Source organism: Bos indicus, chromosome 19 (assembly GCF_029378745.1).
Source record: "Bos indicus isolate NIAB-ARS_2022 breed Sahiwal x Tharparkar chromosome 19, NIAB-ARS_B.indTharparkar_mat_pri_1.0, whole genome shotgun sequence".
NCBI classification, from domain to species: Eukaryota; Metazoa; Chordata; class Mammalia; order Artiodactyla; family Bovidae; genus Bos; species Bos indicus.
In genome coordinates, this window is record NC_091778.1 from 40,230,828 (window position 1) to 40,244,136 (window position 13,309).

Sequence of the window (13,309 nt, forward strand, 5' to 3'; positions counted from 1 at the left end):
GTAAAGCAAGGGAAGGGTTTAGCAACCACCACCCAACCCTTCCTACCTATACTCGGGGATCTGGGGCATCAAAGGCTTAAGAAGGGGGGTGGGACAGAGTGAGAAGGAAAGAAACTACCAGAAAACACAAGCACAGGAGCCAAATCACTGGGTGACAGATCAGCAATGGGAAGGTGGTGGAAGAGGGGCAGAGAGGAAGGCTGAGGCTCTGTTTTGTGGCTGACTTCAAGAATCCGCACTCTTTTGGATCCAAAAACATCAACCCCCTACCATCACCCTGTTATTCATCCTTAGAGACCTCAAGAAAGCCTCACTATAGAGGAGGAAAGCAAGGACCAGAGCTGAAGCACCTTCCCTAGGATCACGCTGTTGCTTGTGATGGAGCAGGTGTCCACTACCCTACCCAGGGGAGCCTTCCTTTTCCTGCATGACAATGGTTAAGATTCTGTACTTCCACTTCAGGGAAACAGGTTTGATCCCTGCTCAGGGAACCTCTAAGAACCTCTAAGATCCTGCATGCCAAGCAGTGTGGCCAAAATGAAACAAAACAACAGACAACACACGCCTGGGGGTGGGGGAGTCCTGCTGGGGGTGGAGTGGGCTAAGAGAGTAAACAGTTTTCCCTCTGCTTCTTTCACCTTCATTTTCTCCTCCTCAGCCCTGTCTTCTTTCTTTTTCATAAAGGCAGTGGCTAACCTCTCCTGCTTTTCCCAGTCTTCTTACCCACCACATCCTTCTCCGTGTTGGACACAGTAACTGGAAAGCCCAGAGTTAGCACTGTCTGAGGCAGCCTCCTTGGATCCAGAAGGGTGTGGATTCTTGAAGTCAGCCACCAAACAAAGCTTCAGCCTTCCTCTCGTCCCTCTTCCACCACCTTCCCGTTGCTGATCCGTCACCCAGTGATTTGGCTCCTATGCATGTGCTGGTAGTTTCTTTCCTTCCCACTCTGCCCCACCCTCCTCAAGTCTTTGATGCCCCAGATCCCCGCGTATAGGTAGGAAGGGTTGGGTGGTGGTTGCTAAAAATTTCCCTTGTTTTACATGTGGCCTCTACAAACATCAATTCTGCTTTGGAACCTTCATTGGGAATGTAAAGGGTGGAGGAAGAGATGGAAGCTAGAGGACAACCCCTCACAAAATCCCTATAATGTTAGAACTGAACGTGCCTATAGCAAGTGGTCACTGCGGTCAGACCGTATCACACATCTATAGTTCCCTCCTTTGCCTCTCTGATTCCATGTGCTAACAGAGAGAAGGATGGCAGGGGGCAGGCATGGTGAGCAAGTGCCCCATCCCATGTTCTTGGTATTACTGGTTACTGTTAGCCAAGAGCCAACAGAACACTTTTGGTGAAGACATAATAGTTGTTTTTTCCTCCAAGAAGTTATGGCATTGAAACATGTATAATATCATATATGAAACGAATTGCCAGTCCAGGTTCGATGCATGATACAGGATGCTTGGGGCTGGTGCACTGGGATGCCCCAGAGGGATGGTACGGGGAGGGAGGTGGGAGTGGGGTTCAGGATGGGGAACACGTGGACACCCGTGGTGGATTCATGTTGATGTATGGCAAAAACCAATACAATATTGTAAAGTAATTAGCCTCCAATTAAAATAAATAGATCTTTTAAAAAAAGGGGGAAACAAAAAAGAACTAATGTCTGTATAGCACTGTAGCATTTGTTTCCCAGGTGGCACTAGTGGTAAAGAACCGACCTGCCTGGTGGGCTCTAGTCCACAGGGTTGCAAAGAGTCTGACACAACTGAGGTGACTTAGCACACACGCACGTGGCATTTGCAAGTTTTCATTTAATCCCTACGATAGCCCCATCAAGAGGAGATTGACCTATTTTTACAAATGAAACACAAGTTCAAAGGTGTTTAATTATTTGCTCTTGGTAATATGTTCAGGAAGTGGCAGGACTAGGACTCAAACTAGATGGCAAACTCCAGAGGGGCAGAGACCATGCCTGTTTCACTCATCACTGCACTCCTGAAGCTGTTGCTGAATGACTGCGTGAACTCAAGACTGGTTTAGATTCTCTGTGTTGTTCTTTGCAAACCTTTAAAACTAGGGTTCTACCACTGTAGAGACAACTTATATAGCCCTCAAGAAAAAGGTATCTGTGGACACAAAATCCACCCAACACATACTCACACAAATCCAACTCACACAAAAATACACTCCTTTGCTGCTGCTAAGTCGCTTCAGTCGTGTCCGACTCTGTGCAACCCCATAGACGGCAGCCCACCAGGCTCCACCATCCCTGGGATTCTCCAGGCAAGAACACTGGAGTGGGTTGCCATTTCCTTCTCCACTTCCTTTACTTGGAACTTAATTTTTGATATTTTTTCCAGGAACTGGGCTACAGGCCTGGATATTAAGGGAAAGGGAGAAAGGCAGCATTCCTTGCCCTGGCCTCTGTGTGCTCTGGGCTGGTGGAGATAACCCAGGGGGCAGACATGGCCGGCTTCCCTCTGGGGCCAAGAAATTAGCTGGACAGCAGAGGGTGCTGCAGAGCTTCAAGACCTTGCATTGATGGGGTAATCTGTTCCCCAGCCAGAATTTTCTAGAAATAACCAGGGTCTTGTTTGGATGGTCTTCTTAGGCCTCTGGTGTTCTATGATCCTATAACAATTTCTCTTCTTTTCTCCAGAAACTTAAGTGACACCTAAGAGGGAGCTGAGGGAGAGAGGGTAGAAAATATACTCTTTGGGATCAGAACTGGTTTTGAATTCCATTGCACCTTTATGGACTCTGTGACCTTAGGTAAGTAACTTCAGTTTTTTTCATGGGCAAGGGAGGTTATTAATTCTGTTGTGCAGAATCAGAGATCAATTTGTATCAGGAGTCTCTTACAAGCATGGAACAATCATTCCATGTATCAAGGGCCTACTCTGTGCCAGGCAGTCCTTGGCATTGGAAAGTCCATGATGGACAAAAAGCAAACTAGACCCCTGCTCTCACGGAGGTGATGGTTTAGTAGGGAAGACAGACTTTAATCAAATAACTCCACAGACAGGTGACAAATCACACTTGTGCAATTAAGTGCAACAAAAGAGTAGTCTTAGAACTCAGTGAGGAGGAATTACCCAGGCAAGGAGATTTCCCTGAGGTAGAAAGGAGTAAGTTTAACTTGAAGGATGAGTAGGAAGCAAAAAATGGAGGGAAAAGGCCTTTCAAGAAAAGGGAATCACTTATGCAATGGCCATAACGTGTGAGCCTGACCCAGGGAGCTCCTGGAACTGCAGGGCAGAGAGAACAAGGTGGAGCTTGGTGGAAGATGAGGCCAGAGAAGCAGGGGTCGGATCACACAGGACTCCATAGGCCTCCTTAAGGAGTTCTATCTTTAGCCTAAGAACGATGGGAAACCACAGAGGGTTATAATCACAGGTTACTGGCGAATACAGTTTTAAAAGGTCTCTCTGGCTGTAAAACTCAGAGCAGATGGCTAGACTATCGACCCCTCAATGCACCTTCAGGTACTAAAGTTGCTCAATACTGCTAGATGATCCTTCCTCCTTATCCTTTGCATCCCTCAACATCTCTTCATGGGATGATTGCAGAAACTGGTCTCCCTGCCTCCAGTCACACCTCCTCTACACAGGCTTGATTTTATTTGATCTTCACAGCATGCTTGCAGGTAAGCAAAGGAGCAATCCTTATCCTGAGTTTGCAGATGAGAAAACTGAAGTGTAGTGGTGATGTGGGACTGGGTTGTGAAAGACAATTGTTAAAATTTCAGAAATTTTGTAAGCCAGTTGTTAAACACAGCCAATTATTGAAAATCAAATCATACAAACTTATAATTAAATGTATTAAAAACAAAGGTAATAAATTCCCCAAACTCATCACTTCTTAATAATCTTACTATTACTATTTACCTATGCTCTTGAGGCTATTTGTATTACTGTTTCTACTACATAATATGAAACTACCACATAATAGTATTCTCTATATTCAATAAAGTCAGGATGGTAGACTGAAACCAGCCTTGGTGGGAATCTTTGCACCATAGAATTGGCAAACACTACAGAAAGGGACTTGATTTATTGTTTCTTTCTTTATCTAGATTTAAGAAACTGATGAAGAATAATAATTCAGATTTTAAATGAATGTATTATGTCTGTAGCCATTATGTTCTGGATAGACAAAGCTTGAGGAAACATCCTTTCAGTTATTTAAAAACTGTTTTCTGATCAGCAAGGAAGCTGCTCCCATATTTGACAGTTAAGACGTCTTTGTTTATTCATTTTTTTCTTACACTGACAGAGGACATCAACCAATAACCATGTCGCAATTACATTCCCCGCCTCAATAGAAACCAGTTTGGCTACCCATATAGGAGTTTGGCAAAAGCCAATGAAAGTATTCTGTGAGAATAAATTGGTTATAAAGAATTTGCAAGTGTGCATTATTATTTGTAAATTCTGTTACATATCCTTTACATCAGTACAATTTATGATAAATTTATGTACATATATATGCATACATTCCCCTTTTCTCCCAACAGTCGGCTGTTCAACATTTATCAGCACAGCCCTGGCTCTAGAACATATTCCTCACGTGTCATTCTATAAATATTCATTGGATGCCAAGGCGGGGATACAGTCAATGAACAAATGACTCGGCCACGGTCACACGTCGCAAGCTGCATAGGTAGGACCAGAGCCAGAGGTATTGTCCTCCCAAGGCCAGCGGCTCTCTCCCAGGACGATACCAGGCTTTCCAGGGCCATCCCACCTTACCCTCACCCGAAGGGGTGGTTTCGCCCAGAGCGCCCGGGAAGTGAAAAACTAGAGTCGGGTTGAGGACTAAAGGCCAGGCGAGAAGCAGCTCACGACCAATAGCGGCCCAGGCTTCGCGCAACGTCACTCTCTGAAGAGGCCAGGGCGAGCAAGCCCTGGGGGAGGGGGCGTGACCACCATCTCCCGGAAGTGACGCCATCTGGGGGTGGTGCTCGGTGGCGGCGACGCGCGGCCTGGGCTCGCGCTGGGCTCCGCGCGCCCCCCGCCCCCTCTATGAGGCAGAGGCCGCGGCGGCCGTTAGCGCTGTCGCTCCGGGGGCCGCGGCGGGCGGGGCTCCGGCGGGGCCCGGCCTAGTCCCCACCCCAGCCCGGCTCCCAGCCGCCCGCCCTCCCTCTCCCCGATGCAGGGGGCCGAGCTCCGGGATGGCGAGGCGGCGGCGGCGGCCGCTTCGTACCGCGTCCTGAGCCGCCTGCTCGGCTATGGAGAGGCGGCCCCCGAGCCAGGCCCGCCGCCGCCGCCCCCGGGCCATGGCCCCGCGCCGCCACCCTTCCTCGCGCGGCCCGGCCCGCGGGGCTCCAGGCCGCCTCAGCTGATGGTGTTCCGCAACGTGGGTCGGCCGCCGGAGGAGGAGGACGCGGAGGCGGCCCAGGAGCCGGGACCCTCGGAACTGCTCTGTCCCCGGCACCGCTGTGCCCTGGACCCCAAGGCCCTGCCGCCGGGGTTGGCGCTCGAGCGGACCTGGGGCCCGGCGGCTGGACTAGAGGCGCAGTTGGCCGCTCTGGGGCTCGGGCAGCCGGCTGGGCCGGGGGTCAAGACGGTCGGCGGGGGTTGCTGCCCGTGCCCGTGTCCCCCGCAGCCGCCCCCTCCGCAGCCCCAGCCGCCTGCTGCCGCCCCGCAGGCCGGGGAGGACCCCACGGAAACGAGCGACGCGCTGCTGGTCCTGGAGGGCTTGGAGTCGGAGGCAGAGAGCCTGGAGACTAACAGCTGCTCGGAAGAGGAGCTCAGCAGCCCGGGCCGCGGAGGAGGAGGGGGCGGCCGGCTTCTACTGCAGACCCCCGGCCCTGAATTACCCCCGGTGCCCTTCCCGATGCAGGACTTGGTCCCTCCCGGGCGCTTGAGTCGAGGGGAGCAGCCGCAGCAGCCTCCCCCGCCGCCGCCGCCTCCTGGGCCCCTCCGGCCACTCGCCGGCCTTTCTCGGAAGGGCTCCCTCAAAATCCGCCTCAGTCGCCTCTTCCGCACGAAGAGCTGCAACGGTGGCTCTGGCGGTGGGGATGGGGCCGGCAAGAGGCCTTCTGGAGAGCTGGCTGCTTCAGCTGCGAGCCTGACAGACATGGGCGGCTCTGCGGGCCGGGAGCTGGACGCGGGGAGGTGAGACCGGCTCGGGGGCATTAGGGTTGGCTGACAAACTTCCTTTTCTCTTTTCATTTCCCTTTATTCTACTGCTAAAAAAAGATCCTGACGGTTCTTAACGTGTGGCCTTCATCAGGAGGCAGAGACTTGGGGCTAAAGGTGGTAATATCTTCCAAAAGGTCAGAGTTGTTTGTGGGGAGCAGCCTTCACTACCCCCCCCCCCCACCCCACCCCCACTTCTCAGCTGGGTTAGCATCTCTCTGGGCGATGATTTGAAACCACCCCACCCCGGCCCAGCTTTTAAAGTTTTTTCAAGGTTTGTGTCTACCATTACCCCTGGCAGGAAGCTTGCTGGAAAGGTGTGGCCTTTGGGGCAGAAAGTTTGAGTTTGACCACCTTGCTTATTCTTTCTGTGTACCAGCACCCCCCTTCACACTCATGCATGCAAATGATGTGACAGACTTGTGTAGTTGTAGGCCAGCAGTCATCTGGGCATCTCTAGTCAAAATTTTAATGTTTTCTTGATTGGTTACTTAGACATACTTGATATCTCAAGCCTGTGTGCTAACCACTGTGAGAATAGAAAATAGCCTTGTTCTCAAACCTGTATGAGAATTCTAAGTATGATGTGCATGCATACTCAGTCCTGTCTGACTCTGCGACCCACAAGGCTCCTCTGTTCATGGAATTCTCCAGGCAAGAATACTGGCATGGGTTGCCATTTCCTGCTCCAGGGGATCTTCCCCACCCAGGGGTCGAAACTGCATCTTTTGCATGTCCTGCATTGGCAGGCAGATTCTATACCACTGGGCCACCTGTACATGAATTCTACCCCAGTTGATGAAAATTCCAAACTTAGACATAGATTTTTTTTCTGCATTTCTGAAGTGCAGACAGCTCTCTGACATCCAGTGTTAGATTTTCTCTTGTGGTACCTGCCATTGTGGTTTGCACTGCTGAATGGGTTCTTAGAACGTTTGGAATTGGTTTTGGTGCAGCTCATAAGATTCACCAGTAGCCACAACCCAAGGCTGAAAAACAGGTAGACAAATTGAGAATTTTACTGTGCACCAGAATCACGTGGGGAGCTTTGGGAAAAGATCAGACGGCCCCAAGATTTGAATTAAAAAAAAACTCCCTCATATGATCTGGACTGAAAATCACTCATCCATGGACTTCTCCTTTCAAAGGAACTTTTACTCCAAGAGGAAAGTATGGGATCACTTTTTTGTTATTCTTGTTGGCCGCATGGCCTGGGGGGATGGAACTTGTGTTCCCTGCAGTGGAAGTGTGGAGTCCTAATCACTGGACCTCCAGGAGATTCCTGGTCAGTTTGATTTTGTTGCCTTTTCTGAACAGCTTGCCAGGGTCTCATCTTGGGATCAGAAAAAACCTAAACTCCCTGAAGAAACCAGTAAGTTGAGGCGTGTTGTCCCTTCAGGTAAATGTATGTTTCACCATTTGCCTCCCAATAAACTCACGCTGGGAGCTCAGGTCTGAAAAAGCATGTGGCTGCTGAAGCAGCTTTTTTCTGGTAGGCTCTTCATTCGATGCTCCACTTAGCGGTGTAGATGAAATTTTCATTTGCTGGGGGCAGGGCAGGATTGAAGCTGTGGGTAATGACCTAGGATAGATTGCTAATTTTCTTGTGGTTTGTCCTGCCTTTGTTCCATATTGACCAGGACTTGGTCTAAGATTCCAGAGACACCAAATATGAGGTGTGGCGTGAAATTAGCTGCAACATCTAATAGATTAGGAACAGGAAAAGGTATATAACATTATACGGTTTTTTGCCTTTGGAAGCAGAATTTAATGGTCATTGGCTGCTCTGTCACCAACCCTCACGCTAAGCACAATACCGATTTCTCCTGCAGAGCAAATTGGTCTGTAGCTCTGCAAAGAAGCTTAGTTCAGGGCACTGGAGAATTACATTTCTTGGTCCAAGAACTTTTTCTGATGAATTGGAGAAGAGCTAGGTATTCATGTATGAACGTTTGGTTTACTGCTGTTAGGAGGCACATGTTGTACAGAGAATGTGAACATCTGGATTCCATGTAGGACTCCAACATCACCTGTGAGATGCAGCCCGATTTTGTTTTCTTCATGCTTCCCTCCTTTTTTAATCTGTAAAATGGGAGTGATTCCTGTCTTGTTCCTGACCTTATAGGAATAGAGTGAAGACAAGAGAAATTAAGATGGGATATTTTTTGCCTTTGGAGGAGAGGTAGTAAAATAGAACTGGTGAAGTTTTAAAAAATGCTTAGGATTTACTGTTAGATTTTCTCGTTAGCTTTTCCATAGCTTACTATGTGCCAGTCTTGCTGGCAGTCTTGCAGCTGTGAGAAACTTGATAAGTCTGGCCAGGGTAGTTGTGATTTCTGTGGCTCTACACCTCAGTAAGTCTGCCCTGTTGGGAGGAAGGATAAGTTTGGATTTTTAGCTTGTTCTCTTATTTCGATTGGTAGGACCAGGAAGCCATGAGAAATGTCAGCCCTTTGCCAGAAGGTGTATCCCTGGCTTCTTATTGTTGGTTGGAGTTAATTATGAGTCTCTGCAGTCTTTGCTGTATAATTTGGGGATTTTGCAGTAACCTCTAGGCATGATTCTCTTTGCTCTTCTCAGTATTTGCCTTTCCCACAGCTGTCACGAGAAAGTATCTCCAACAGTCTTTTTTTTTGGCTGTGCTGTGTCTCCATTGCTGTGCACGAGCCTTCTCTAGTTTCAGTGAGTGGGGGCCAGTCTTCGTTGCAGTGCACAGGCTTCTCATTGCAGTGGCCTCTCTTGTTCCGGAGCACAGCCTCTAGGCTTCAGTAGTTGTGGCTTGTGGACTCTGGAGCACTGAGTCAGTATTCGCCTCAGGGTATATGGGATCTTCTCAGAGCAGGGATTGAACCTGTGTTCCCTGCAGTGGCAGGCCGCCTCCCAACCGTTGGACCACCAGGGAAGCCCTCGTACAGTTATTTTAAATTTTGGGTTTTTTTGGCAGCGCTGCATGGCATGCAGGATCTTAGTTCCTTGACCAGAGAAACTAACCTGCACCCCCTGCGGTGGAAGCACAGAGTCTTACTGAACCACAAGGGAAGTCCCCCATGATCATTTTACAAGACTTAACAGTTTCCATATTAAAAAAATATATATATTTATTTATTTGGCTGCTATCTTTAGTTGCGGGACACAAGAATCTAGTTCCTTGACCAGGGATTGAACCCAGGCTACCTGCAGTCTTAGCCACTGGACCACCAGGGAAGTCCCTCATATTTTAACATTAAACAAGACTTTAGTTCCTTTCACATGCTTTGGAGTCTGCTAAGTTGACCTTCCTGGATACACTGAGTCTTAGGTCCTGAGGTCTAGTATGAGTTCACCTAGAGAACTCTTGAAGTGAAGGAATACATGGGCTCACCAGCTAATCAGGTTTCTGTTCTGGAGAACTGGGCTAGGCTGTGTAAGACACATATGTTGAAATTCAGAGAGCTGGGCTTGATGCCTGTGGGCTTCGGTGTTATATAGGATTGCTATTTCAGGAAAACCAGTTAAGTTCCCTTGTCTGGTTCACATATGTTTAGCTGATTGTCTTCCTTTGTATTTGGTGAGAAATAGCATTCAACCCGACTTTTTTTGAAGCATTCCATAATACACATTTGGTTGGAAATGGGTACCTTGTTCATTTCTCAAGGGTTTTTTGGTTTTTTTTTTTTTATCCTACTTAACGATTGAGGCTATTGCTGGCAGTCTGCATAGTTGTGAGGTGGAAAAATGGAGAACAGTTTTGTAGTGGTTTCCTATCTGTTTGTTTGGGAAAAAAGATACAGTTTTGGAAAGAAAGGCTGCCTTGGCATCAGTTTGGGGCCCTGCTGTCTTGGATAGACCTGGCAGACCCGAGAAACCCTTTTCTCTGTTTTCTTGGGTCTTCAGGTCTAAGAGAGTCTTTTTGAGAAAGAGCATGACATACTGAGAGAAAAATGATTTTATGGTGTGGTGAAGAGGGTCTGCCTTTGTGTTTAGGTTTTGGGTCCATATTCTGTTGATCTTTTCAACTATTTTTCCATGAAGTGGTTGTGGTTGGCAGCTCTGTTTTGGAATGAGCAACCTGGCTTTAGAAATCTCTGTCCCTTTGAGTCTTGTGTCTTTTACTCCTTTACATTTTGCCCACTGACATCATTTCTAAGGTTTTAGACCTTGGGCTACCCCTCTGGGCTTTTCCCTGGAAGTTCCCTCCATAGGTTCTTTAGTTGGTTTATGGTGGAGTTTTGGATCTGACCTTGTTGCACAGATGTCTGTGTATTGGAACTAAAAACGAGCACATGGTTTTTGTGCCTGTAGCACATGAACAGACACTGGCTTGTGATGTGTTGGAAATGGCACAGGCTGGCGGACTTGGCACTGTGTGCTTTAACAGGGGCAGAGGTAAATTGTGGCTGCAAAACCTGATACTTGGATCCTACATTAAAAGTTAGCAAAGGACATGTGTAAGTCTTAGGACACTGTAGAGGGGATTTATGGACAAGAGAGAAAGAGCATTACTATGTCATTGTTTGTATTTTAGGTTTCAAGGAATTTGAAAAATGGCCAGTAGTTATATCAGTGTGTTGTCAACCTGTCTAGTCTAATGTTTTTAACTCCTTTTATCCCACAGATCTGTTGCCATTTAATTAGTAATTTGCAGAGTGGAAGTGGACAGAGACATCCTATGTCTTTGTTACCCGCAGCATAAGCAGTGCATAGCTGACACAAAGCACAGCTAGCCGCAGAGAAGACCTAAGGTCTTCTGCTTGCCACCTGAGGCATAGCCCACCAGTCCTACCCGACATCATCCTTCAGGTCTTTCTGCTGCTAAGATGCAAGTAGTCCACTGGCAGAGTTACAGTGGCTTAACTTTGTACCCTAATGCTTGTCAAGGTGATTTGGGGAGGAGGAGAATAATATGGAATGTCGTATAGAAGGGTTAGTTAAAAATTTTACCTGGAGCCATATCATTCTTGTTGCTTTCCAAAAAACAGCATATCTAGCTTAGAATGATTATCATTTTAAATGTTTCAGATATACAAAAAGAAATTTATAAAATGTATATACTATAATAATAATGAAATGTATATTAGGTAACCATCACTAAGCTTAACAAATAACATGTTATCAGTTTGAAGACCCCTGAGTGTGGCTTCCTGATTACAACTCCCCCCTCCCCCGTGTGACCACCATCCTCAATTTTATGTTAATCATTCCCTTGCTTTGTTTTTTATAGTTGTCTAGATTGGTCTTTCCATGAATGACTGCCATTAGAATGCTCTCAGGATCCTTGAGAGGGAAACTGCTTTGGATTTTTAGTTAGACAATATCTCCCCAAAGAGAGAAGGAAGCACTTATATTTGTTACTGGCCTTTCAGCCTCTTAGACCTTCTACCTCTCTAAGCTTCCTTATTTGTCCGAAAAAAACCATTCTGAGATGCTCAAATGGCTCTGCCTGGGTTTAGAGTCATATATATTTCTTTTTCTAGATCCTAGAAACTATGATTTTCTTCTTCAAAATGTCGGGGATGGGGAGAAGAGCTGGAGTGAGGAGGCCTCGGCAGGATGTGTGCATTGGGTGCTGCTGTTCTTCAGCGCTTGGCACCGAGGAGCTTCGTCCTCAGCATGGGCAGATGGCAAAGCATTGCAGCTTCCTTTGAAAAGAGGCAACCAGCCAAATGGCTGAGGTGTGAACCCTCTGAGAGGCCAGTGCTTCAGGTTTCTGCTTGCTGAGTTTAATGTTGTATCTGCAAGTTACCGAATAGAAATCAGCTTGGACACTCTTTAGTCTTAAAGTTAATGTCCAGTGGAATTCGTTTTCCATCCCAGACCTCTGGAGTGTTGGGACTAAGCTGCAGACTGCCACAAGCAACTTTTATAAATAGAGGGACTGTGTGTGCGCCTGTCTTTTTTTGATGCAGCCACCTCTCCTGTGTGTGCTGTGGGCGGGGCGTTCACAGTCGGCACCGTCATTAGACTTCTCAAGTCTCAGCATGGAGGCGGCTACAGAGGGAGTGTGAGATGGGTCAGGAATCCAGCATCTCAGCTATTTCTGAGTAAGGTCTTCACAGTATGGTTTTGAAATTCTGTTTGAAGTGAGTTCTGAGAAGCACAGACATCTGCGTTAAAACATAAATGCATAAAGATCATCCAAAGTCAAATAATTCAAAGTAGGATTTCATTTTGGATTTTCTTTGCTTTTCCCCATCTCTTGGTGCAGTTGAAGTTTTATTTAAACCTTTGGGTGAGAGTAATTTTGGAAAGTGAGCCAGCTCTAAGGTGTAGAGTCAGGCATTTAATTTGGTGGTGGATTTTTTTTTTAAAGGCTTATTTATTGAGATACGATTTATATACCACCTAAAAGTCACCTTTTTTTAATTGCTTAGTTCTGTTAATTTTGACAGATGTCAAAATCATAACCTCTTCCACAATCAAGATACAGCATATTTTCATCACCTCCACTTCTTTCTCTTATAGTCAGTTCAGTCATCCTGAGGTGATTAGCACATTTCTATCAGAAAGACTTTTATCAGTCTTTTGGATTCCTTTCATTTCATTTCTCACCCAAAGCCAGTTGAAATTGGTGCAATGTGAAGTTACCTTTGGTGTGTCTTCAGAGATCTGGGTTTTCCAGCTGGTTTGGGAGCAGCATCAAGAACAGGCATGGGGTGGTGGGGGGTCTATGACTGGCAGCTCAAAAAAGAAGAGGCCACCTTCTTTGGGTGCCAGGCAGAGCATCTTAACTTGAAGAGGCTCCCTTGTTGGCTGTTGGCTTTGACCCATGGCTTGGGGGCATTTTGCAGAAATCAGAGGCCTTACTGGTTGAAGATTGCATGTATATCCTGTAGTTCTATTCTCAAATCCAAAAATCCTGCCTGGTTCACTTTGGGATCTCCTGCTCCTAAGAGCAGGCCCAGAGGGAAAGCTGGTGCTCTGAAGTGGCACCTGTTCAGATTAAGAGCCTTTGTCTTGGCTTTCCTGTGAGAATCAACTCTGCATCTGAATTCCTTCCTCTAGAAATGGACTTACTAATTACCACTCAAGATGTTTTACTCTTTTAAGGTGATGGGTGTGGAAAGCTCCAAAGAGATTTCTTATTGCTTTGTAGGCTGGTGAATTCTGTAGCCAAATCTATCTAAGGAATCGCCTTAATTATTTTTCCCTCTTTAAATTTTAGTCTTTATTACAAAAGCGTGGTTGAC

The 13,309-nt window shown here is 47.0% G+C and overlaps 1 protein-coding gene across 4 annotated transcripts in view; it reads left to right on the top strand.

Annotated features, from left to right (window-relative positions):
- Positions 1-4,964: 4,964 nt before the first annotated feature.
- Positions 4,965-13,309, top strand: part of SOCS7 (suppressor of cytokine signaling 7) — a 34,162-nt gene continuing 25,817 nt past the window's right edge. For 2 of the 4 annotated variants that reach the window (XM_019981276.2, XM_019981278.2), the window contains exon 1: positions 4,977-6,119. In XM_019981276.2, the coding sequence (XP_019836835.2) occupies positions 5,152-6,119 (968 nt within the window). In that variant the 5' untranslated portion in view covers positions 4,977-5,151. Of the gene's footprint in view, positions 6,120-13,309 lie in introns of all 4 variants that reach the window. The other 2 variants (XR_011562065.1, XM_019981277.2) reach the window with 2 other exon arrangements.